At 37.4% G+C, this 26,887-nt stretch overlaps 1 protein-coding gene across 1 annotated transcript; it reads left to right on the top strand.

Moving 5' to 3' along the window:
* Positions 1 to 14: 14 nt before the first annotated feature.
* Positions 15 to 26,015, top strand: LOC107589866 (protein Niban-like). Its single transcript, XM_016278438.1, has 14 exons — positions 15 to 169; positions 12,402 to 12,532; positions 12,632 to 12,760; positions 12,852 to 12,966; positions 13,038 to 13,202; positions 15,253 to 15,368; positions 19,929 to 20,033; positions 20,386 to 20,548; positions 21,951 to 22,138; positions 22,394 to 22,540; positions 22,842 to 22,952; positions 23,072 to 23,179; positions 24,723 to 24,834; positions 24,930 to 26,015. The coding sequence occupies exons 1-14, from the start codon at positions 115 to 117 to the stop codon at positions 25,928 to 25,930; spliced, it is 2,646 nt and encodes an 881-aa protein (XP_016133924.1). The 5' UTR covers positions 15 to 114; the 3' UTR covers positions 25,931 to 26,015.
* The last annotated feature ends 872 nt before the right edge of the window (positions 26,016 to 26,887 follow it).

Raw genomic sequence — 26,887 nt, 5'->3', positions numbered from 1 at the left:
GTTTATTTGCGCTCATCATTATCTGACAGACAAAATAGCCGCTGCGCTTCAAACCCGAATCGGACAAACGGGAAAAAGCCTCCGCTCGGGACCGCTAACAAACCACGCTGCACAATGGGAGCATCCTCATCCAGTCTGTTGGACGAGAGTAAAATAAACTACATACGAGGTAAACGGGCTTCCATCTAATACTATAAAGTCTGTGGAACTAACGATTGCATCTTATGTCTAGTGCTGAGACTAATAAGTTGAGTATAGCCTAATTAAATGAGACTTTCTCTCCCTTCTTTTTTCCTTTTCCCCAACTTTCTTGCATTATTTTTTGAAGTCAAATTCAGCGTCTAACCACTAAATTATTATGTCAGTATATGTTATTGCAGGCAATTGAATTCCAAGAATAACCTTAACTAATAATAACTTTAATAAACACATCAAACATGCGTTTGAGAACTACTGCAGTGCAGGAAATGTCATCAGTTTATGTTATACAGTTTGATGCAGAGTGCACACCCACCCAAACCTACCACACGCCCACCACACCTTTAACCCCACTTATGATCAGTCAACCCGCAGCTGATCGTCATGCAATAGCTGTTTAATATTTCCATGTTGTTTACATAGTCACTCTGCTGTGCGTTTACATAAATAAATGGGGCAGTTGTGGCCTAATGGTTAGAGAGTCAGACATGTAACTCAAAGGTTGGGGTTCGAGTCTCCGTACTGGCAGGGATTGTAGGTGGGGGGAGTGAATGTACAGCGCTCTCTTCAACCTTCAATACCATGACTGAGGTGAGACCCTTGAGCAAGGCACTGAACCCCCAACTGCTCCCCGGGTGTCCCAACAAAAAAAATGGATGCCCACTGCTCCCGGAGGTGTGTGTGTGTATGTTCGCTACCCACTGCTGTATGTGTGCACTTGGATGGGTTAAATGCAGAGCACTTATTCTGAGCATGGGACACCATACTTGGCTACACATCACATCAAGTACTGAATAATGAACCATGTACTTTATTATCATTTTGTCAACCTTGTTGTAATGATACAGGTTAAATAAAACAATAGTTTCCAAAAATGGAAATTTCCTGAAAGTTTATGTAGGCCATCCAAGATGTAGAGAGGAAAGCGGAATCTGTTTACCTGTAGGTCCTCTGAAGTGAATGGGTGCCGTCAGAATGAGAGTCCAAACAGCTGATAAAACCATGTCTACAAATGTTCAACGTCTTGTGAGGAGAAAAGCTGTAACACACAAATCCATCATTAACATCATTAATGTTTTTAACAACAAAATGTTGCATCTGGCTAAAATACGAGTCCTCTAAGCATAATATTGCATTCTCAAGTGAAAAAGTTGCCTTGTCTGAAAAAAGTTGTCTTGGATCAGGAAAGAAATATACACAGATCAAGCACTATATACAAGCGAAAACAGTCCAAAATAGTACTAAACATATATGTTGGTGGATGGACTCATATTATGGACTCGTATTTTGGCCAGAAGCAATGGTTTCCAGTTAAAACGCCTTAATGATAGATTTATTTCTTATAAAAAAAGAAAAGATTTTCACTTCACAAAACGTTATTTGATGGACTGGGGTTGTGTGCATTACTTGTGGATAATTGTGGTGTTTTTATCAGCTGTTTGAACTCTCATTCTGACGGCACCCATTCACTGCAGAGGATCCATTGGTGAGCAAGTGATGTTATGCAAAATATCTTCATATCTTTTCCGATGAAGAAAATAAACTAATCCACATCTTGGTTAGCCTGAAGGTGAGTAAATTTGAGCAAATTTTCATTTTTGGCTGAACTGATCCGTTAATATTTAAGAAATATCACATAAGCAACAGTTGTATTAAATATCAGCACATTTTTTTATTTAGCCCTAAGTGCAAATTTAGTAACTTAGGGCCCCCTTTATATATAAGTGTCAGGAACTACTATGGCATGACATACAATGCATTTATTGTGAACATACATGTTTTTACATTGTACTTACATTTAAAAATACCTGCATGTTATTACATCTCTGTAATCACATCTACACTCTAAAAAATGCTGGGTTAAATATAACCCAGTGCTGGGTTAAAAAGGGACAAACCCAGCTATTGGGTTGTTTTGACCCAGCGGTTGGAATGTTTTGAACCCGATGTTTATATTTAACCCAGCATTTTTTAGAGTGTATAATTACACTGTTGACCCTACCTTAACTCACTATTAAACCTAACCATACCATGAATCCTCTCCCTAATCTTACCTGTATCCCACCTGAAAAGCAATATACTGTAGCATAAACATAATAAACACATTGTACCTATAACACTTATTTAAGTATGGTAGTTAAAGAAAGTTAATATAAAGTGGGACCTTCTAATGTGTATGACATGGAGACTGTAATGTAAGTATTACCACAATTTCCTTTTTTTTCATATTCATATTCAGGTATGCATTCCACTGCTCCTTTGCAGCACTCTCAGAATCACTGATATACTACCTTTGTGAATGCACTGAAGTGTGTATGTGATTTCACTGGAATGTCACACATTCTGAGCGCATATACTGCAGAGAATGGGTTTCCTTCCCCTGATGGGGAGCACAGCTGTTCCTGCATAATGGGGATTGTTTTGCTCTTATTTCATCTGGCCAGCAGTGAACAGGAAGTATTGGACCAGAGTGGAAACCCATTCCAACATTCACTTCTCTCTATTGTTCAGTCTTTTCAGCTGAATATTTACCCCCATTTTTTTGCTGACTTAAAGTAATATGAATGCTGGTAAAAAGGCTGCATTGCCTAAATTCTGCATAAGTTAAAGTACTTTGCATGGGAGCTTTGGTTTATAAGTTTAAAAGTGCATTTCATGGGGAGTGTAATTTAATAAATTGCACATAGTAGTTATAGGAATTATAATGTCCCCAGTTGCAGTGATACTAAGGACGCCTAATACAAGTGGACAAATAAATGTATTATATTATGATCAAAGGAGAATGACACACTAATTATAATACCTGCCATTGTGACATCACATTCGTGTGGTTCAGCTAGTAAACTATTAGCAGAATAAGAGTCTGGGTTATAAACTGAAACAGAAAGGGCTTCAGTCTTGGAGTGAATACCGCCCTTGTACCGCCTAGTTATTTGCCACGTCCTCTTGGCCTTTTTTTTTTTTGGGCCCTGGCATGTATTTGCCTAGTGCTGTCCAATGTATACACACTCAGTTTAAATGAGGACTCCAGGATCACTCCAGGGTTTGTGCTGTCGTTAGAATGCTGTCTATGGTTTGATTACATTTGTTTTTTGTCCCATAACAGTTAATTGCATGCCATTAAACAGTCGTCATGTAGACGAAAACATAAAGAATAGACATAAAGCAGTACAGGGGTGTGGGCTGACGTAAAAGATGGTAAAAATCTAAACAGCTCCAGCATATAAAAGCTGCACAGAATGTGTCATTAATTATGATGCGCTATTCACCACTCCCTCCTCCTAAATGATGTCATGGGTTTTTGGCACTAACTAGGATTTATTTAGCTGAGAGGGGCCTGATGTGCTCTGGTCTCTCTTTAATATGCTATAAAGTGACCCATATGCTGCTTAGCACAACTGTGAAAGGTTATATATCACCATATATATATACATATATATATATATATATATATGGAAGTTTATTTTCGCCATCACATAAAAAAAGTTAATTCATAGTTTATAAATTTAGAATAATTGTTATAATTTTGAGAAAAAAGTCAGAATTGAGAGGTGTAAACTTGCAATTCTGAGAAAAAATTCAATTGTAAGATATAAGCTTATAAGATATTAAAAAAAACAGTTAAATCAGTGCATCATTTTATTTGACCAGATAATTTTACATTTAGAATGGCATCCTAATAACCTAGAATTACATCCTATAATAAAGTTAATTTATTAGTCACATACTAAAGAGATTTAGCATAATACCACTGTTAAAACTTGAGTGTGACTTGTGTTAACCAGATTAATAGGTGAAGTAATGCTGATGAAATGCAGTTGGAATCCAGTTTGTGTTGCTGTTTAGTCATCACATGAACTGAAAAAGCTTTTTTTTTTTTTTAAAGCTGACTAGGCCATTTGGAGTTTATCAGTCCACATTCAATGACGGCACTACTTCAAGCATATCTTGTATTCTGATGGTCTCAGCACAGTTTTAAGCCACCGTCTGTGCCCACTGAGGTATATGGCACCTTGCTGAGGTGTCTTATTCAACTTGGGCAAATTCTTCTAAAAGGAATCAGATGACACAATCATTCTCTGTACCTTGTTCTCTTGCCTTTTTAAAGGGGTCATATGATGCGATTTCAAGTTTTCCTTTCTATTTGGAGTGTTACAAGCTGTTCGTGAATAGATAAGATCCCTAAAGTTGCAAAGACTAAAGTCTCAAACCCAAAGAAATATTCTATTTAAAAGTTAAGACTCGTCCACACCCTCCTAAAACGCCTTGTTTAAACACGCCCCCACATGTCTACGTCACTGTGTGGGAAGATTTGCATAACACCGCCCAAATGTTCATGCTAAGAAAGAAGGCGTAACTTTGATTCTTGCTGTAGTACTGTTGCTGCCGCCGCTGCCATGTCGTGGAGATACTGTGTTTCGTTGTGAAAGCCAAACTACTTTGTTTGGTCTTCCAAAAGAGGACACAACTAGATCAGTGGTTAAGTTGTATTTACAACACTCTTCCATAACAGTTCTACCCAAGTATTCAGATGTGGGCAGCACATTTTTACGGAGGACTGTTTCCTGATCCTGGTAGAGTAGACTACAATGCCGGCTGTTCTGACTCACAGCCTGTAAGTATGTTTTTATATTTAAATATTTGTCACTGATGATTCAAACGCGAGTTTTGAGCAGTGTAGAGTAGAGTTTGTAGTTTGTCATTTCTCCCATCACAAATGCAGACATGATTTTATGTTTACGCGGTGTGATGCAACGCAACACGTAAAAAGACAGTATAAGTCATTATAATCAGTAATTATGTCCCCACTGGATGCAACAAATGCCTAGTTTATAATGGCTTTTTATTGTTTTTGTCTCGTCGCTCCGGCCGGGACACGGCATCACAATATGGTAGAGGCGTAACATTTCCGTCACATGCTTGAGGTATTCAGCCAATCACAATGCACTGGATAGCTGGCCAATCAGAGCACACCTCACTTTTTTAGAACGATGAAGTTTTAGAAAGTCGGGGCATAGAGGAGCAACAATAATGTACAGTATTTGGAAAATAATGTTTTTAACCTTAAACCACATAAGCACATTTCATTACACCAAAATACACAAAATAATGTTCTTTTTTAGCAACGTCATATGACCCCTTTAATGCCAGGATCTCTGGTATTAGAAAATAATTGTGCAAATCTGCAATCTGGATCCATTTTCCTGATGCAGTTGTTTGAGCGCTTGAATGAAACATGCTGTTCTGCCTTCTAACTGAGCTACACATCATGTTCTTTGCCACTTACCCTTCACTTAAAGCTCGCAGTGGGGCTCTAGGGGGAATGGACATGGTTTAGTTGCATATGCCAGTGATTTACTCGCAATGTAGAGAGTTGAGTTGGTTACTAGGGTGTTTGAGTTTTTTAAGGGTGTTTACTTGGGTGTTGCTAGGCGGTTGGTAAGGTGTTCTAGGTGGTTGCTAGGGTGTTTTAGGTGGTCTCTATAATGTTTGCTTGGGTGGTATTTTGGTGGTTGCTCTGGTTGTTCTGGGTGTTTGCTAGGGTGTTGCTAGGTGGTTGGTAAGGTGTTCTATGTGGTTGCTAGGGTGTTTTAGGTAGTCTGTACAATGTTTGTTTGGGTGGTGTTATGGTTGCTCTGGTTGTTCTAGGTGTTTACTAGATGGTTGCTAGGGTATTTCATGTGGTGTTAAGGGTGTTTGCTAGGTGGTTGGTAAGGTGTTATAAGTGGTTGCTAGGGCATTCTAGGTGTTTGCTAGGGTGTTACTAGGGCATTGCTAGAGTGAGTTAGGCGTTTGTTAGGGTGTTTGCTAGGATGTTTCTTGGTGGTCGGTAAGGTGTTCTAGGTTCTATAGGCTGTTTTTTAGGCTGTGGCTAAGTGGTTATTTATTAGTCCTTCTTATTGATGGTTACTTATAAGTCAAAAGAGCCCACCCACGTTTTTATGGCATTTTGGCTCAGATCCTTCCTCCAGTCTAAATATAAAAGAGTGTTATCATCCAGGTGAAAATCATAAATTGCGCATACAGCGTGGAACAAGAGGTTTAAGAGGTTTTGAAAATGTGTCTTTGGGGGTGTTTATGCTGTTGGGAAGAGTATCAGTCAGTGAATCAGTTGGATTTTAAAGGCATGTGAGGAACAAGAGCTTCATTTTGGGACCTCATCCCAAACCTCCAGAGGAGAACAGCTCAACACTGAGAGGGAGTTTAAAGGAAAATGGAAATTCTGTCATTAATTACTCACCCTCATGTCGTTCCAAACCCGTAAGACTGTGCATCTTCAGACTCAAATTAAGATATTTCTTTCTGACCCTGCATAGACATCAACGCAACTATGTTCAAAGCCCAGAAAGGTATCAAGGACATCGACATATACGTGTGCATTCCTCTGCTTATAAACAAGGTGCAGAGCATCCGGTTTCTACGTCAGAACGCAGCTCCTGCGTCAGAAGCATCACATGTTTGCATTGTGGTACTCTTGTGAAGACGCATTGAATACTGACACAGAAGAGAAGAAATTGATGAATAAAGTCATTATTTTTGTTTTCGGTGTGCACAGAAAGTATTCTCGGTCTTACGGGTTTGGAACGACATGAGGGTGAATAATTAATGACAGAATTTTTGGATGAACTATCCCTTTAAGTCTCTGACCCACACCCTGACAGATTAATTTCATGATTCTAGTCACACACTGACATACAGTATGTGTTACTCTATCACGCCTCATCCTGAACTGACAGTAATTCTGAAGGTCTGTATCTCAGACTTTCAGTATCATCTCTGGTTTGTGGGAGTTAAGTAACAGAGTCCATAGTGTCAGATGTTGGAGGGCCAACTGAGTCCAAAATTTAAAATATTTTATCATCATAACAATTTGAGCGAATGTTTGGTGTCAGTAAGATTGTTTTTTTTTTCTTGCAAGAAATGAATACTTTTGTTCAGCAACCATTAAATTGATCAAAAGTGACATTAAAGGGATAGTTCACCCAAAAAAGAAAATTCTGTCATTAATTACACCCTCATGTCGTTCCTAACCTGTAAGACCTTCGTTCATCTTCAGAACACAAATTAAGATATTTTTTATGAAATCCAAGAGCTTTCTGACCCTGCATAGACACCAACGCAACTAAAATGTTTTATGGCCCAGAAAGGTTAAAAGGACATTGTTAAAATAGTCCATATGACCAAGTGGTTCAACCATAATGTTATGAAGTTGAACTAAGGTCTTACAGGTTTGGAACGACATGAGGGTGAGTAATTAAGGATCATGGATCATCAGGATCATCCGGATTTTTGAAGGATCATGTGATACTAAAGACTGAAGTAATGATGCTGAAAATTCAGCTTTGGCATGAATATATTAAAAACATTTTACAATGTATTAAACTTTCAATAATATTAAACAGTTTTTATTTTCTTTTTGATCAAATATTCGAGTGTGTGCAGGTATTCAGCCAATCACAATGCACTGGATAGCTGGCCAATCAGAGCACACCTCACTTTTCAGAACGATTTCAGAAAGGCGGGGCATAGAGGAGCAACATTAATATACAGTATGTGGAAAATAATGTTGTTTTTTTTTAACCTTAAACTGCGTAAACACATTGCATTACACCAAATACACAAAATAATGTTTTTTTTAGCAACGTCATATGACCCCTTTAAACCTTCCGTTGATTTCACAGCTGCCTCAAAAGTTAGCAGCCCTTGGGTTTGCAGGAAATGACCTCACTTCACAAATAACACATACTATTTAATAATATTACACAATATTACTGTTGAATCATATTTTTGATCAAATTAATGTAGCCTTAGTGAGCATAAGTGACTTATGTTAAAAGCATTTACATTACATATATAGTATATAACAGTATATATACTACTGTTCAAAAGTAGTATATAAAGTGTTTATATATATATATATATATATATATATATATATACTACAATAAATTATTCATCTTTTTCTCTCTGTTTTCTTGAGATTTGAGGATTTATCTGCATCAATACATCCTGCAATTACATTGGACCTGTAATAGGCACCAATTATATTTAACTATACCAATAACCAAGAAAGGCCCACTGCCATACAGAGATTCCACTATCACTAGCAGCTGTTTGAAATCTCAGTCCAGATGAAAGGATGCTGAGGACAAACATAAACACTGTGTGTATTCAGAAATCTGCAGAGTGTAGGAGCAGATACAAGCAACCCACACATCACTGATCCATAATTCACACATCACCGACATACACACACATGCATATTTGACACGTCCCCTTTAAGAGTTAAAGTTTTGTTGATGCGTAGTTACGACGCATAAAGTAAAAAAAAAAAAAAATATGACTGTTCTGGTCTCACGCAGCAATCTTGACTCTGTGTATTTTTGATAGCTTAAAAAGCTACAAGAGGTCGCAATATCAAAATGCTGAGTGCAATGTTGCATTACTATTAGTACTGACTGACAGTGCTACTGTTGTGAACATGGTAAGAGATGTTTCATAGTTTCGGTATCTTTTAGAAAGAATTTGCTGAGTTGTCCAGTATTTACAACGGTTGTGCTCTTATCACAAGTGTGTGTTTGTGGTGTGTGTGTCCTCACAGGAAACCACTCTTTCATGTCTTTGCCCTCCTCAGAGCAGCTGTCTGTTCTCTAACTCACTTAATTCAATTCAGCTCAAGTCAATCCAATTTTATTCTTACAGCATCTTTAAAAACAACTTTACCCCTGAAAGTCCCTGAAATCTAATACTCTAATAACAAGGAAAACTCCCTTAAGAGGAGGGGGTGGGGTTACAAGAAGGAAAGAAATCTGCCTCAAATAAGCAAACTGTCCGAATTTCAATTTAAAAATAACTGATTTTGATTTTCCTTTTGTTCAAGATGTTTCAATCAGTTTTCTGAAGATGGCGATTTCTCACATTTGAAGTGTGACACACTGATGCGATAAGAAATAAGCAACAGTTGTAGTGTTAGTAGAGGTTATTTTGTGGTATTAAATGTAAGCTTGTTTTGTCTCTGTTACATTGATGTTTGTGCTTTGATGTAGCTTGCCTATTGCTTATTTTGAGATGTAAACAATATATTGTGTTTATTACATTTTTTAAAGATGATGGCAAAGTATTCTGTTTTTTTTTTTTTGCTTGTCCTTCCTTGTTGTTTTTGTATTTCTACTTTATATGCTAGTGGGTGATGAGAATCGATTATTGTGTTTGTATAATTTCATATTCAACTTTGCTCCCTTTTAACCCAGGAATTGTCACTCCAAGAAAGACAGAATGTGTATCATCTTTTTATTTTATTTTATTTTATGAGAGATTTATGTGAGGAACAGAGAGACTTTAATCAGATCAGATCATTGAGTCAGTCAGCCGAACTGAAGAAGTGGGATTTATGACAATTTATTTATGAATAAATCGTTCAGTCCAATTTTTGAACCGGATCAAATGGTTCAAATGAACAGGGAAGATTATCCGTGACTAATGATTTCTGTTACTTTCTCACACAACTCCACATGATGATGACAAGATGCCAACAAGGTTTAGCAGATGAGATCAGTGATGGTTACTTGTTTACATTGGCAAAATATCACTCAGGTAAATTTTCAGCATTAGAATTGCATTTTCCTGCGGTCTAACATAAATTGATATATCAGGCTCACATTGAATCTAGACTCCACAACATCCCTTTTTGTAATCCCAAATCAATTCTATGATCAGAATCATTATGGTGACCATAGCTGGGCCACAAGTCAGTAGTATTCTGTCATTTTCTAAATTGTCTTAGACACTGTTTTGCAAAGCAGTGGTAATGGTTAATATAGCATGTCTAATTTGCCCTGTAAATTACATATTATGTAGCCGCTGCCAGTGGATTCATCCAGACAATCTGAATTCTATACTATTTACTCCTTGGCAGAAAAATTTTTTTCCAAGGAAAGTCAAAGGATATTTTCCTTTAAAAACTTGGAAACTGGGATCCAAGCCCAAGAGCTGTTTCAAATACAGTTTTGAATTGAAGTTGCTCAGTGGAATAATGCTGCAATGGACTCAGGCCTGCGCTCTGTGCTATGTCATTTTGGCAGTGCAGTGAAGTGGTAAAGATGGCTCAGTCTTTAGGAATGAGTCACAGACCTTCTCTTCCCTCAAGTGTCAGAAACAATAAGATGCATGATCTCACTACATTAATTTGACACCCTTCAAGACTGTAGATATTGTGATATGTATTATTACAGTAAAATTTCTTATATTGTATTTTGGTCATATCACCCATTCCTAGTAATGCATGCTTTAACAAGCTATAGCTGAATTTGGCATAATATATACTACAATTAATATTCATAAAAATATGGCAGAAATATTCAGAATAGTATGCTAGTATGATGTTCACAATAAATTAAATTAAAGGTGTTCAAACAACTGTTAAACACTATAAATAAATTCTGCAATAAATTCAGTATCTTGGTTTATTAAAATTTAGTTTTGGACTGGATCTGGGTCTTGAAGGGTCTAGTCCCGGTCTGGATCTGGGTCTTGAGGGGTCTAATCTTGATCTTGATCTGAGTCTTAAAGAGTCTAGTCTTGGTCTGGATTTGGATCTTGACTGGTCTAGTCTTGGTCTGGATCTTGAGGAGCCTAGTCTTGGTCTGGATCTGGTTCCTGAAGTGTCAAGTCTTGTCTGGATCTGGGTCTTGAAGGGTCTAGTCTTGGTCTGGATCTCGGGGAGTCTAGTCTTGGTCTGGATCTGGGTCCTGAAGTGTCAAGTCTTGTCTGGATCTGGGTCTTGAAGGGTCTAGTCTTGGTCTGGATCTCGAGGAGTCTAGTCTTGGTCTGGATCTGGTTCCTGAAGTGTCAAGTCTTGTCTGGATCTGGGTCTTAAAGAGTCTAGTCTTGGTCTGGATTTGGATCTCGAGGAGTCTAGTCTTGGTCTGGATCTCGAGGAGTCTAGTCTTGGTCTGGATCTGGTTCCTGAAGTGTCAAGTCTTGTCTGGATCTGGGTCTTGAAGGGTCTAGTCTTGGTCTGGATCTCGATGGGTCTAGTCTTGGTCTGGATCTGGGTCTCGAGGGGTTCAGTCATTGTTCTTGGTTTTGGAAGGTCTGGTCTTGACTACACCTCTGTACTAAATTTAAATATATTTGTAATTACACATTTTTAAGGAGAAAGTTGCAGTTTATTATATTTAAAAAAATATATGGTAACACTTTACATGTTACATGTACTTACTATTATAATAACAGTTAATTATGCATAATTACATGCAAGTAACCCTAAGCCAAACCCTAATCCTAACCATATAGTAAGTACATGTAGTTAATTAATATTACTCAGCACTTAAATGTATAATTACACTATAACAAGGACACCTTAAAATAAAGTGTAACCACAAATCATTCAATGTATTAAATGTAATATCATATAACACACTACAGTTCAAAAATAGTTACAACAATAGTACAACAAAAGATTATTAAAGCACAATGTACAGAAAAGAAATTACAAAGTGAACTTTTTAAAAGTGTACTGAAGGGTGTTAATAACCAGTCATAAGAAGTTAACTTTTTAAGTCAGAAGTTGGGATAGAATTTTGCATCAACACACCACATAAAGCAGATTAATCGATCTTTTGGTTTATGCTCTTTTCAGTTAATGAATGAACAGAACATTGCAGCACACCTCCCATCCAATAAATTGCAATAAGTTTTGAGCGTTGTTATTTTTGATATGAAACAATGTCTTGGATTGAAAATGATTCAAACAATAAATACCATTTTGGCGCTCTTTAATGTGGCATGACAGATCGCTGTGAATTGGCAGAGCGTGAACTAGTCATCTCTTCTAATTTACTACTACTTATAGCACCAAATAAACATGAATGAACATCGGAAGGTATTTTGAAAGATATAACACAACTTATCCGTATCATGTGTCATGTAATTGATCAATCAGCTTTTCGACTGTGGAAATACGTATACATTTATAAAATAAATGACTTGAGGGTGAGTAAATCATGGGCCAATTTTCATTTTTGGGTGAACTATCCCTTTAAGTATTTAAGTGGCTATTTATTTCATTAATGTGTTATTTGCAAGTACAGCTTTTTTAAATATACTTTTAAGATCTTAGGTACATCACAAGTGCACATTCAATACAATTAAGCACACTTCTTTTACAATTAAGGGCAATCTGATCTTTCATGTGTGTGCAGGCCGGACAGAGGCTGAGCTGAAAAACTTTAGTCCTCATTACAGAAGACAAAGCTGTATCGCCTTCTTTTGCCATCTGAAGGATGAGGTGGAGCAGCATAGAGCAGGACAGGCCCAGCTCCTCAAACAGAAGGTGAAAGCATAACTGTCTTACACTGACAACATCAATGATTTTATTGCACTCTCACTTACATTATTTACTCTCACTGACACTAGTATGTTTCACTTCTAGGAGCCTCTACAGGCCTCAGAGGTCCTGTACAAGGACAGTGTGCTTTACTTTGATGACAATAAAAAGTGGAGAGAGAGATTTGTTGTGGTCCGTGCCGACTATAGCCTGGAGTTACATGATAGCCAGGAGGTTAAAAGTTATCTATGATCATTTTTTTCACATAAAATGCACTTTTTCTGACAGAACGTTCTCATGATGTTGTAATATTTCATGCATCCAGTCATATACAAAGGGAACCCCTGCCCGCCACAAACACCTGCCAACAGGGGGAACTGTGTTGACCTCAGAGGAGAAATACACTGCCGTCGTAGACAAGGCCTTTCCTGATCCTAATGGTGAGTGTTTGTCTGGTTCTCCATCCTGATCTCTCTCTTCTGGTTGGAATGAGTGTTTGTGTGTTATTCAGGTTCCAAGGAAGAGCCCTCCGTTCCTGTGGTGGCGGTTCCCGGTCCACTTCCTGTGTACCTGAGTCTGCCTTACAGACGAGACTCGTACTTCTGTTTCCAGCAGGAGGAGAAGCGGGCCCGCTTTGTCTCAATCCTGAACGACTGCATTCGGCATCAGAACCAAGGTACCAGATCAGCACTGCCTCGGTCTCAGAGTGCACTTTTGACTTTGTATTTGTGGTCTATGATCAAATTTGTCATTTATACCCCAAGGGGAAAGATTTAATTCCTACAGAATTTCTGTTTGCTCAATTTGAAAGTACTTCTTGAATCCGTTCTGACTAATTCTCTGTACACCCACCCAAAATCAACACGGTAGTGAGGCTGATGAGAGGATACCTCAAGCTGCATGTTGCAGCCTCTGCTCTTGCATCAGTTTACTACTGTTTTGCTGTGGTGGTCATGGTGATACACTAATAATATTCAGAATTGCAATGCTCTCTTCCTGCGTACTTGCTGCTTAGCGGTTACACTGCCTCTGCAGAGCATCATGTGTGCAATAATCTTCTACTTCGTCACACAACTGCAAAAGACTACACTTTCACACCTTCGTGTTTCATGTACTGGGCGAGAGGAGAGATAACCACCTACACAGAGCAAAACCAAACTGTTGTAAAGACTATTTTTACATTAAACGTAACTATTCTGCTTTCGTCTGCTATTGTAAGTTGAAAGTCAGAGTCTACAAGACTTCAAAATAAGCCTCACAATTTAAGGTATCATTCATGTTTGGGATGAGATACACACCAAAGTTGACTTGGTAACACTTTATTTTATGGACCAATTCTCACTATTAACTAGCTGCTTATTAGCGTTCATATTACTAGCATATTGGCTGTTTATTAGTACTTATAAAGCACATATTAATGCCTTATTTTGCATGACCATAATTTAGATCTCTTAATCCTACCAAACACCTAAACTTTACAACTATCATACTAACTATTAATACGCAGTAAATTAGGAGTTATATAAATATATATATAGTTATATAATTTATATAATAATCTAAAACTATTTATTTATTAAGAAAAAAGTTTTACTTGAAACTTGATTATGGTTATGATTATGGAATGGATAGATTAGGGCTGGACGATATGGCCAAAATTTATATCACGATATATTTCTGCGTTTTGATTTTGAAACGTGCAGTGCTCATGTTTATTCAACGAAGTCAAACGCCACAAATAAATCAATGTATGGGGAACACTGGTAATGTATATCGAAATATCGGAAATGTGTTTAAAAATCATATCACCGTTACTGAAAAAAATTATATCGCGATACATATTGATATTGAATTATTGTCCAGCCCTAGGAAAGATATACACTAAAAACAGCTTAAAATAAAAAAAGTAAGAAAGAGCAGCCTTCAAATATTTAGTTTTAATATTAATTGTATTATTTCATAATTATATAGTTTTTTTAATAGGTAAGATACTGTCACACTACTGAAAATGTATTGCATTAGAACGCTACTTTATCAGATAAAAATGCCATCTAAACTATTCTGAAGACAGTCGGTTCCTTTCAGAGATACATTCATATAAAACACCCGCGACGCGTTTTGATTTTGAAACGTGCAGTGCTCATGTTTATTCAACGAAGTCAAACGCCACAAATAAATCAATGTATGGGGAACACTGGTAATGTATATCGAAATATCGGAAATGTGTTTAAAAATCATATCACCGTTACTGAAAAAAATTATATCGCGATACATATTGATATTGAATTATTGTCCAGCCCTAGGATAGATATACACTAAAAACAGCTTAAAATAAAAAAAAAAGTAAGAAAGAGCAGCCTTCAAATATTTAGTTTTAATATTAATTGTATTATTTCATAATTATATAGTTTTTTTAATAGGTAAGATACTGTCACACTACTGAAAATGTATTGCATTAGTTGCAACATTTAGTTAGTTAATCCTCAACACTGAATGCTAGATTGTTTATTTCTTCCTTATTTACCAGTACAAGTAATTTAGGGTGATGGGTTTCTCAGTTTTCACTCTTTCAAAAGCCTTTCATCTTATTGATTTCCAAATCATTTCTGTCTTTGTCTTATTCCTTTTCTCTGGAACCAGAAAAGAGAAGTTGCTCACATGATTCTATATTACACAATCGATTCATCTGACAGAACGATTCTCTTCTCTCTGTTATGTCTCTGCAGATTATCTGAAGAGTGTGGAATGTGAGGTGCAGGCTTTCCTAAAGGCCATTCACTTCTACAGGCAGGAGACGGGTCACTATGAATCATGGGATATGCTGGTGGGCACTGACTGTCAGGTGGGCCTCCTGGTCTCCATATTACTCACAAGCATGTTTTGAATGAGTTTCCAGAAAAGCAGAGTCCACTTCTTTTGAATGAATCAGATGAGTCTTGATAGTGGCCACAGAGAGCCTGAGTAATGCGCTGTGATTAATGCAGGCATCATACTGTGGTCAGCAGGCTGGTGGAGTCAAAGGCTGAGTGTCATGGGTGTCTAAAAGGGATTTAGGAGTGTCATGCTGATAACATCCCATATGTGGCTCAATGGACTGCAATTTCATGCTCGACTGAAAGTTTTAAATGCCTGCTTATATTTTATGAGGATTGTTTTTATAAATCATGTAACAAACATTTAAATATGATAGATACATGATTAATAGGCATTTATTTGAATATTTTAAATATTTAAATGAATAATTTAAAAATGGACATTTAATAACTTGTTTAATAAGTAGATACTACAGAAGGACATGGTCATAGGAAAAAATAAGTTATTTCAATATTTTTGCGTTCCCCTAAGAAACTTAGTACTCGCTCACAAAACTTTTGTTTGCTCATTAAATTTCTCATTGTCGTTGTTTTGAAGCAAAAGCAAGGGAACTCAAAAGTTTTGTGAACACAAAAGCATTGAAATGTAATTTTTTCTCCTATCTTTACAACACCATGTCTCTTTAACCAGTGTTGGGGAGTAACTAATCACATGTAATGGCGTTACGTAATTTAATTACAAAATAAATGTAACTGTAATCAGTTACAGTTACTGAGAAAAAATGTGTAATTGAATTACAGTTACTTAAGAAAATGTTAACGATTACAAAGGGGGTTACATCTGAATATTTTCTGTAAAAAGCTAGGATATGTTGAATTAATTTGTTGCTTTGCCTGTTTTTTATGTGCATGAAGCCTCCTGCCATTAAGGCAGTGTTGCCAATTTAGCAATTTTGTTGCTAGATTTAGCAACTTTTCAGATTACCCTAGCAACTTTTTCTTCCAAAAGCACCGATCGATCTGCGCAACACCGCTTCAAGACAAACACACCTATTGTGATATACCTTGTTAGTAGCTTGTATCTGCTGTTGTTCAGCTAGTACACTGTAAGAAAAATATCTTTAAAAAATGGAAAGGGTACTAGTAATTTTCCAGGACATTATCCGTTATCCATTATCTGTTGTAACACAAATGATTCTGTCATAGCAGACCCTGCGTGCGCAAATACGCCAGGATCGCTAACGAAACCAGATCCGCTCTCAGAGAAAACAACCGACCACAGAAATACACAGGTGGAGAGGAGCTGCAAATCTGGGAGGTGAAACATCTGTGAGTGGGCTTTTTTCAGGTCTCGAAGCCCTTCATCTGGTATCAAGTTTCCTAGGGAACATTTTGAAAGAAATTAAACAGAATTCTCTTGGGATCAAGTTACTCTTCTGGCTCGCGATCAGTGCAAAGACCTCACATTCATGAATACAACGGATCACGGCATGTAAATCCGAGAGCTTACAAAGGAGAGATAGAGAGACAGGCAAGGGTTGGAGCTGAGGAAGGACGGAGAACAAAATGGCAAAATGAGATTACATTCAACCACTCCTACTTTCACACAACCTTGTTTTTGAAGTGCCTAGATCTGGTTTCCGACCTACACGTTCGACTTGAATGGAAACTTGTAATTGCAGTCCACTCGGACATACCAGAATTATTATTTTAGTGTCTTAGATTAGGTTGCAGAGTCCATAAGAGTTACAATGAGCTGACAAACCTGTTACAGCAGCAATTTCCATATCCTTTTCAGCAGAAATCCGCTTCGGAGAACAATGGTTTGCACAACAATGCTTCGCACTTCTCCCAACACCGCTGTCCTGATCATCACGACAAATATTCCAGGGTCCAGTCGGTGCCCGCGGAGCCTAGGAGGTTATGATGGGTTATCGCACCCTCCCCCAGGAGGTGCAGATGTGATTTACAGCGACAGGGACAGCGGCATCTGTTTGCAGCATTTCTGCAACTGAAAGTTTGTCTCCTTCTCTGGTTACAGTGCTGGATAGAGAGGCCTTACAAGCGCTGATCACTTAGTAGACTGCCTCCATTACGTTCTGAAATCTACTCTAACCTTTCTCTGTTTACAACAACATGCAAAGCTAAGGGGGAACTATAAATATAGGAAGCATATCAAGGATTCTTTCCATTGACAATACAATGCAGTCTTGAATTCGGAGTGTTGCACAGTGTGAAGTTTGCTTCTGCCCCGAAAAAGAATTGCTTAAAGGTGTCATATGATGCTATTTTAAAGATCATTATTTTGTGTATTTGGTGTAACAGAATATGTTGACATGCTTTAATGTTCAAAAAACACATTATTTTTCAAATACTGTACATTATTGTAGGTCCTCTATGCCCCGCCTCTCTCAAGCACGTCGTTTTCAACAAAGCCCCCTCCTTTGACAAGCGCAGTCTGCTCTGATTGGCCAGCTGACCCAGTGCATTGTGATTGGCCGAACACCACAAGCACGCATCGGAAATGTTACACCACTTACCATAATCGCGAGCTTCAGCTTTCAAAGTAAATATCAAGACAGTTAATAATGTCGTTAGTTTTACCATCAGTTCAAGCCCGAAAGGGCAACAGAGTCGCGTGACAGACACAGTGATGATGTAGTACACAAGCCGCGGTTAAGACAGCTGACGTGCTATGATTTCTGACAGGCAGTTCACTCTCCTGTGATGTGACCCTGTTCCCCTCACACACACACACACACACACACACACACACACTACGCATTACTCTGTGCTGTGCAAAACTCTGTATTTGAACAGTCAATAGCTCCTGTGATGTGACACTGTTCCCCTCACACACACACACACACACAAACACACTACGCATTACTCTGTGCTGCGCAAAACTCTGTATTTGAACAGTCAATAGCAAATACTTAAACTAATAACAAAACATACTTACAGTCGCTGAATCAGAAGCGCCAGATTGTCATAGCAAAGTCGGAATTGACTCTTTTTTTTTTTTTTAAATAGCCTTTGTGCACAGCCAGCCTTGTACTCTTCTAGGTTCAAAAAACTGTCGTCCATAAAATGCGTTGCACAAATTCGAACATCTGAGTTGTGCTGTTCTGTTGTAAATAAATCTTAACCAATGATTCCTAATTGCATCTACTTCCGGAAGGCCAAATAAAGTGCTTTTGCTTTCGTACTGAATCACACAGCGTCTCCCTGACATGGCTGCATCAACACTGCTGTTTCTGAAACCACGACTTCTTTCTTTGCGAGCATATTTGGGCGGCATTATGCTAATATTTCCACATAGTGACGTAGGCGTGGTTGACTCTTAACTTTTATAAAGAATATCTCTTTGGATTTGAGACTTTAGCTTTTGCAACTTTACAGATCTTCTTTATGCACCAAGAGCTTGTACCACTCGAAAGAGAAAGGAAAACTTTAAATCGCATCATGTGACCCCTTTAACATAGTCGACTATTTTTACTGACTTTTCTTAGAGTGTAGCATACGAACTAACTACTAATACACTGCTTAAAAGTATAATTGTTCAGTGTGTAGTTTTACAAGTTTACTAGCTAATAAAAAAAATGTAATTGTTAAAAAATGTGTAAGTGTTCAATAATTCAATGTTTTATATAAAAATACAGTTATTTATATTTTCATATTATTATATAATGCATTTATATTATTTTACCAATTTTTTTTTAACAAATCAAAATTAACATATACAAAATATATTTTTTGTTGAGATTTGATGCAGTGACACAATTTTGCATTGTGATTACGTGATCACAAGTGTTGCCAACTTAGCAATTTTGTTGCTAAATTTAGCAACTTTTCAGACTACCCTAGCAACTTTTTCTTACAAAAGCACCTAGCAACAAATTTAGCTATTTTTAAAATTTGTTTGGCAACATTTAGCAACATTTGATAAGTGGCTCAAACAATAAAAAGGCAGACATTTTCAAACAATAAAAAGGCAGACAAATATTAAGCCGCACAACTGTCTTAAGCATTATTAATAATGAGAAATGTTTCTTGAGCACAAAAAATCTGCATATTACAAATAATTTTTTACTGTATTTTTGATCAAATAAGTGTAGCCTTGGTGAGACTTCTTTCAGAGACATTAAAAAACTTACTGACCTCAAACTTTTGAATGGTATTGTATAATATAAAACAGAATATATACAGTAAATATTATATCATAGAAAAACAGTTTGGTCAGTTAAACAAATTTACAAATCAAGTATTTATGTGTATTAATAATTAAAAAGTAAATAAAAAGTTTAAATAATTTTTAAAGCATATTTCGTGTCACTGACAGACAGTTTTATTTGCCTGATCAATACAGCTCAGTATTCACACAGGACTCAACTGCCACATCTGTGTGTGTGGTGATTCTGTCTGTTGCAGACTGCTTCATTGCTATGACATTACAACAACTCAGTGATTCAACACTTTTGCTGTTCCTCCATGAGTCGGTGCCATGTGGGTGTTTTGTGTCATGACTCAGTCTGGTATCATTACAGCTGCCATGGGCTTCAGTAGTGACTCCCTCTGCCTATCTGCAGGTGCTGGCTAACCTAGTGATGGAGGAGCTGCTGCCATCACTGCAGACAGAGCTGTTGCCCAAGCTGAAGGGAAAGAAGCCGGAGAGGAAGAGGGTGTGGTTTGTGGTCAGTGAGATCAGCCTCTGCTGCTCGCGTCTATTCTTAGAACTTTGAGACGCTATGTGTTGAATGTCACACTCAGGCAACATTTTTGCTGGTCCATTCTGTATAACCATATTAAATAAATCCATCGTTTATCTGACCTCCACACTATCCAAAACAATAAAAGTTTTATACCACGAAAAATAATTCTCTTTCACGGCCTGTGCCAGTTGGAAGAGGCCACTGCTCTGTAAAGGGACTATTAGCTATTAGGCAACATGTAGACAAAGGCAGCTCTATGTTCATGATGAAGTGGGTTTATGATGGCCATATTTACGGTGTGAATGTGTTTTCTATTTTTTCCTTGCGTGGTTAGACTGTGGAAGCGACCTACGATCTTGTACATGAGCAAATGCGAGAAGGTTTGGAGAGTTTGAAAAATGAGTGCAGAGAAGCCTCCAAACAGCAGGAGGCGCTCATTCGCTCAGACATGGACCAGATCAACAACTCGCAAACATTCCTGGAAACTAAACTGCAAGGTATGAGCAGACAGTCTATACAGCCTATCAGCCTTATATACCATGGTTAATAGGGGTTATGCGCAACAGACTTCCGTATTCTGTTAACCGGGTCTCGACGCTTCCGGTTCCGGTCAATGCATATGCTTAGTTAAATATGAAGCAGTTTTACTCTAGATGCCTTCAAAGTAGACACCAATGATGATCATAACCAATGTCCATCACATATGCGGACTGATATCTAAAAGTTTTTTTTATTTTCATTCTTTTCACATTTAGATATAAAAATTGAATAAAACGTCAACAATAAAAACAGCTAGCTAGTTTAACTGATTATCTTAAAAGTCCATAGATATCGCTATTATTCAATACGGCTGTTAACACGTTCTCCGACAAGCGGAAGCAATGAGACCTGTTTTCCGGGTTTGGTCAGGTGATGTTCAACATATACCCTATTCCTTTCTGTTGTGTGTTTATATACATTACCGTTCAAAAGTTTGGGGTCGGCAGTTATTTAAAAAAAATTTTTTTAAAGAAATTAATGCTTTTTTTCAGCAATGATGCATTTAATTGATCAAAAACGACATCAAAGACATTCGTAATGTTACAAAAGATTTTTATTTTAAATAAATGCTGTTCTTTTGAACTTTCTATTTATCAAAGAATCCTTAAAAAAATAATAATGCTTTCCACAAAAATATATTAAGCATCACAACTATTTTTAGCATCGATAATAATACATTTTTCTTGAGCAGCAAATCAGCATATTAGAATGATTTCTGAAGGATCACATGACACTGAAGACTGGAGAAATGATGCTGAAAATTCAGCTTTGCATCACAGGAATAAATGACTCATTTTATATACATTTAAACAGAAAACAGATATTTGACATTTTAATTATATTTTGCAGTATTACTGTTTTGTTGAGCAAATAAATGCAGCCTTGATTTATTTATTCAAAGAATCTTACCAACTCCAAACTTTTGACTGTCATAATTATAACCCCAAAAAACATATTATCTCGATGTATTTCAAGTGAAAGCACACTTTAGGTTGAATAATATCATTGCTTTATAATTTATCAATTTTATTGAATAATATTCTCCTTTATATGCTACTTATTCTTTTTGATGTCATGAATAATATGTTTAAAACAAACTTGTGAGTGGTAACTACATTACAATTTAGTGAAATTAGTAAAATTTTTGCTAAATTAATTAATGGTCAACTTCAAATGGAGTATTGAATTATATTACATTGAGGCAGTCAGGTTACATGATGTTTACTAAATTAAATATAACTAAAATTTGACTAACATACTGAAATATTCTTATGCATGTAAATGCAGTAAGTGAGACATAGCAAATATATTTTCTGTGCTGTACTGTACCATTTTGACTCACTTTCTGTCTGTGTTAAGCTCTTGTATCAGAGCCAGCCATGAAATACAGTTCAGAGAGCGTGGCTCCATACCTGACCTCAATCCTGGAGGAGCTGATGGGTCCGATCAGCGCAGGCTTCCAGACCATGAGGCTGCTGTTGGAGGACGAGCTGACCCGAATCTGCAAGGATTTCCCTCAGGGGGGAGTCACAGAGGAACTTCAGAGCGTAAGAGAGTGCAGAACATTTACAAATAATACAACACTCTGGCACAAGTGCTTAAAATGAATATTTATCTGCTGATTTCAACATGTAGCCAAGGCTACATTGCACAACACTTGAAGCAAATCAGGTCATTTTTTCCTTTGAGAGCAAAGTGAAGTGTTGGACAGCAGAGCTGACGAGATTAGATCATGTTGGAATAACGATCATCTGAGCTCAGACTCCCTTGAGTTCTCATGAGTCATGCCTGTCCGCTTGTAGGCTTTGCAGCAGCTGGGTCGTGACCGGATGGAGGACTGTTACCAGCATGTGAGCGTCCTGAAGGAACAGCTCCAGGAACTCCGCAACCGCTTCAAGTTCTCCAACTCGACACGAGTAGTTCACTGCACCCAGAGTCAAATGCAGCAGGTGGGCGTCATCTGCAGCTTTTAGAATGACTGGGCGTTGGTAGACTTGGTGGGGCTTTTAGATGCTTTATGTAATAGTTCATCTGGCCTTCTGACTCAAGTGTAATTGCATAAATCTTTTCCAGACCTTAGTAGTGGATATAAATTACTACTGGAATCATATATGTCATATAGACTGCTCCACCAAAAATGAAGTCAAAGGAGAGCATTGCCTCATCTTGTCATTAACTTTGGTTCCCTCTACAGGTCAAGGGAATATAAATGAACTGTGGCATGCCTGTTTTTTCTTCCACTCTTTTTAGTTGATGGAGAATGCTGTGCACACATTTGAGCTCCTGCTTCAGTCTTCCTTAAAGGATAAACCTGACAAACAGGCCTCAGTCATGGAGAAAGCCAAGCTACGTGTTCTCAAGGTTGGCTTTGTCCACATTTACAAAGTGTATACATTAAGCAGTACACCATCTTGACAATAGAATAATTCAAATAAATGTGACATAATAATCATGATGGAAACTTTTGCTTTCCACTTTAGCAATTTGACTATGACAGCAGCACAATAAGGAAGAAGATTTTCCAGGAGGTCCTGGTTGACATCACTCTGCCAGCCATCAAGAGAAACCTGGCGCCTGCCTGCAAAACTGTAAGCACTATTCAGTTTTTTGGAAACTTATTCTTGAACATTTCAAAGAATACATTATGTAGAGTTATTCTAGCAAACTCTGTTTCTCTGATTAAATTAACGACTGGTAATGGAAATTGTTAAGAATTTAATAATTCTGGTTCCAGGTTAGGTTTTGATTCATCTTAATTCATTAACCATTAAAAGTTTCTTTAAGAGATTAATATAAAAAAATAAAAAAAAATAAAAAAATTCATATGCAGTTGATGACATCATTTCAAAACAAAACAAGTCTTTGTTAAACTTTTTAGAGGTGACATAGATCAAATACTTAAAAGCACAATATGTAAGATTGTTTTATTAAAATTTCCAAAAACCACTAGAACAGTGTTATATATTTTGCTGACTTGTGTACGTACATTATCCCAAATGTTTCAAAGAATGTTTAAATCCTGAGAAATAAGCAATTTTAACTAGTGACACGGACCGTGTCTATAGTGTCATTGTGTCGTCTGCCAATGACGTCATAACCCCTCCATTTCTGGTTTTGTTTTGTAGAAAACATGGAAGCACCAAAGATGCTTTAATATGTTGTGCGTTTTAATAGATCGGTGATGATCGCACAGAGTAGCATTATAACAGAACTTTCAAATGTATTTAGTATGATAAAATAGTGCTGCTTTTTTTCCCCCCACATACTCACGACCGGAAGGAGCGGAAGCGGTCGACTGTGTCACGCTCGTTCAGCGGCCTCGTTTCGCTTCGACGGCTTTCAGCCTCACCCTGCTTCATTCTACTACGTTAATAAATCATTAGCTCATCCATGAACATGATTTCTACCCGAGTCCCGTTGGATTACATCGGCTGTGGGGATGAAGACCACAACTCCCATGTTTCCACACTCACGGCGTCATCAAACTATGCCTTTGTTTCTTTGTTTGTTTCGAATACGCGCCCTCTAGTGGCGAAAAATTACATATTGTGCCTTTAAGTATATCTAAAACAATAATACTAAACAATAAGATGGCAATATTTTCATTATTTGTCAAATACTACTGACAAAACAAAATGTGTATCTTTAGATTTACTAAAAATAAAAACATTTTATTAGAGTCAATAATTCGGGTATCAGAGTGTATTGGCTAAATGCGTTTGATTCACTATTGAAGAACTGACACATTTGAGCCGTTTATTCAGGAATTGGACTTTGCTGGCAGCACTGTATGTGCTGTATTCACTGAAAAGAACCAGTTCATTACAGTCATTCATTCAGGAATCAGACTTCACTGGTTTAGTTGACTGTTTTTGATTAACTAAAAGGAACCAACTAATTAAAGTCAATTAGTAAAATTTTACTGCACTGTAAACACTATCAGGAAACTCTTTCAGGCTACTTCAATACGGTATTCTGTCCGCGTTTGGGTTTCTGTCCTTGCTGACAGTAATACGATGTGTTTGTGCCAGTCTGTCATGATTTAGTTTGATCTTATTGCACAAAAACAGTGGTGATTAGTACCTCCAGTTAGGGGTAGTTTTGTGTGAAAAGTTTTTTCTCTTTTTGCAGGAGCTTCAGAATTTTGAACAGTTCATCTTTGCTGATTACACGAACTTCGTTCAAGTGGAGAATGTCTATGAGAACATACTGCTCAACCTTTTGAATAATGAAGTGAACAAAGGTACAGTAAACAGTTTTAGCTGTTTGTTTTGAGTGTTTGTGACATATGAATAACTTCAAAACATCAACATATTCGTCAATATTTTTGCTGTACAGTGGTGAAGGAGGCAGCCAGTCTGAAGAAAAACAACCTGTTTGCTGACAGTACTGACCTGCAATGTGTTAGTCAAAGCAGCCTGGCTGACAGCCGCACGCCGCCCCTCTCTGCCCCCTCCAGCCCACCACAAAGACCAGGCTCTGTGGCTCTCTCTCAACAAGCTGAGCAGAAGATCACCTCTCCATCAGGAGGATCCGTCAGTGAAGACACCCAGCAGACACATGCTGCTCCAGTCATTCCTACAGTGAAGATTACAGTGCCTTCTCCAGAATCTGTGGAACCTACTTCACCATTACATGTTTCTGAAACAACTCAACCAGATGTTCCACCAACATCACCTAATCATTCATCACCCATTCCAGAGGTCTCAGAGACGGACGTTTCCTCAACCAAACCAGAAACCATCTCATCTGCAGAAGATTCATCTTCTTCACGACCAGAGACACCTTCTTCTAAAGCGAAGGATGAAGATACAGAGGGATGTTCGGTTAGTACAGACCGAGCAGTCTATCTCAACTCAACAGCTGAAGAAACTCCTGTTCCTCTCGTCATCGCCTCTGAAAATCTAAACGTGGAAGCAGATGAAAAAAGTGAAGGTGCAAGTCCTCCTAAGTCTGAAGTCAAAGAGGAACGTGTCCATATTGTCCAACCTGACGTTAACCTGACAATCAACAGTGAAGTTCTCCCAGACGTATGTGTTGAAGACACTGCTGTGGATGCCAGTGTTGTGGTGGATAACAAGGCGTGTGAGGTAGCGCCTTCTAGTGATGAGAATAGAAATGAAACACAAGATAGTCCTTCTCCTCCTCTTGACTCAGTTCCTGATGGTCCTGTAGGGGGCGCTGTTGCTTTAACATCAGAGCTGGAGAAGCACAGCGGCGCTGTGAGCACGGATTCACCGGAGGACACCGAGGACAGTGTGCAGGATATCAGAGATCTCATCATGGAGGTCATCGAGGTAGAGGACGTAGTGAGACCTTGTGCTGAAAACCAGCCTTAAAAAAAGGTTTGAATGATGTTTTGATCAACTATCCAGCTCTGCTAACAAAACCAAGTAGTTTCCATGTAATATTTTCTATTTTTTAGTTGCATCATTTCATACACATTTACTATTTTTTAATAATAATCCAATTGTTGACATTGTTTTGAATTTTTTTAAATACTTTGGCTTTGAAAACCAAGTGCCTATGTAAACAGAATTCAGTCTTTTTGTAACACTTCCTCTTGCATCATATTAACCAAAAAAACTATATACATACACATATATATTGAGATTGCTGTTTGTACTTGCAGTTTTTGTTCTTTTTCAATACTTAAATTTAATGGTGAAACGTTTTTTTTTTTTTAATGTGAGGAAAATTGAATGACAAAAAAATAGAAACTCTACATTTCTAGATGGTACACAAATTTTGGTAGACTGACTTAATTTATTAATGTATTGTACTGGTCTGTACAGACAACTTATTCTTTATAGTAAATAACAGGAGATTGTGCTGATCACTAAACAATTATTTTATACCAGGCTGTAGATTTTCTGAACATGAGACACAGTACCTTTGCACATATGATTATAACAGTGAGAGTGTTAAATAAATTTACACAAAACAGAGACAGTTCATCAGTGCATCGTTTTAATTCTTCTGTTTGCAGTTAAGGTCAATTCACATTAATCTGTCAAACTCACAGGATCATTATAGCAGCAAAGACCAAGATGTTAGGAGGCACATTTTGTGTCTGGAAATACAGAGCTGTCTTGAATTCATTGAGATAAATTAAAATTAATTAAATATAATCCCCAAGTTCAAACAATATCATAAAATTGCACCAGAGGCAGTATTTAGCACCTTACTTAAAAGTGTTATAAGACTCAACCATTTTCACAGCAATGAACCCTGGACATTATTAGGTCGTTAATTCATAAATATCTCTCATAGGAATAATGTCTACTTACATAGGC

The sequence above is a fragment of the Sinocyclocheilus grahami genome, unplaced genomic scaffold, assembly GCF_001515645.1.
Source record: "Sinocyclocheilus grahami isolate Dianchi unplaced genomic scaffold, SAMN03320097.WGS_v1.1 scaffold121.1, whole genome shotgun sequence".
NCBI lineage: Eukaryota > Metazoa > Chordata > Actinopteri > Cypriniformes > Cyprinidae > Sinocyclocheilus > Sinocyclocheilus grahami.
The sequence above is the reverse complement of the archived record's forward strand: the minus strand, read 5'-3'. Positions and strand labels throughout refer to the sequence as shown.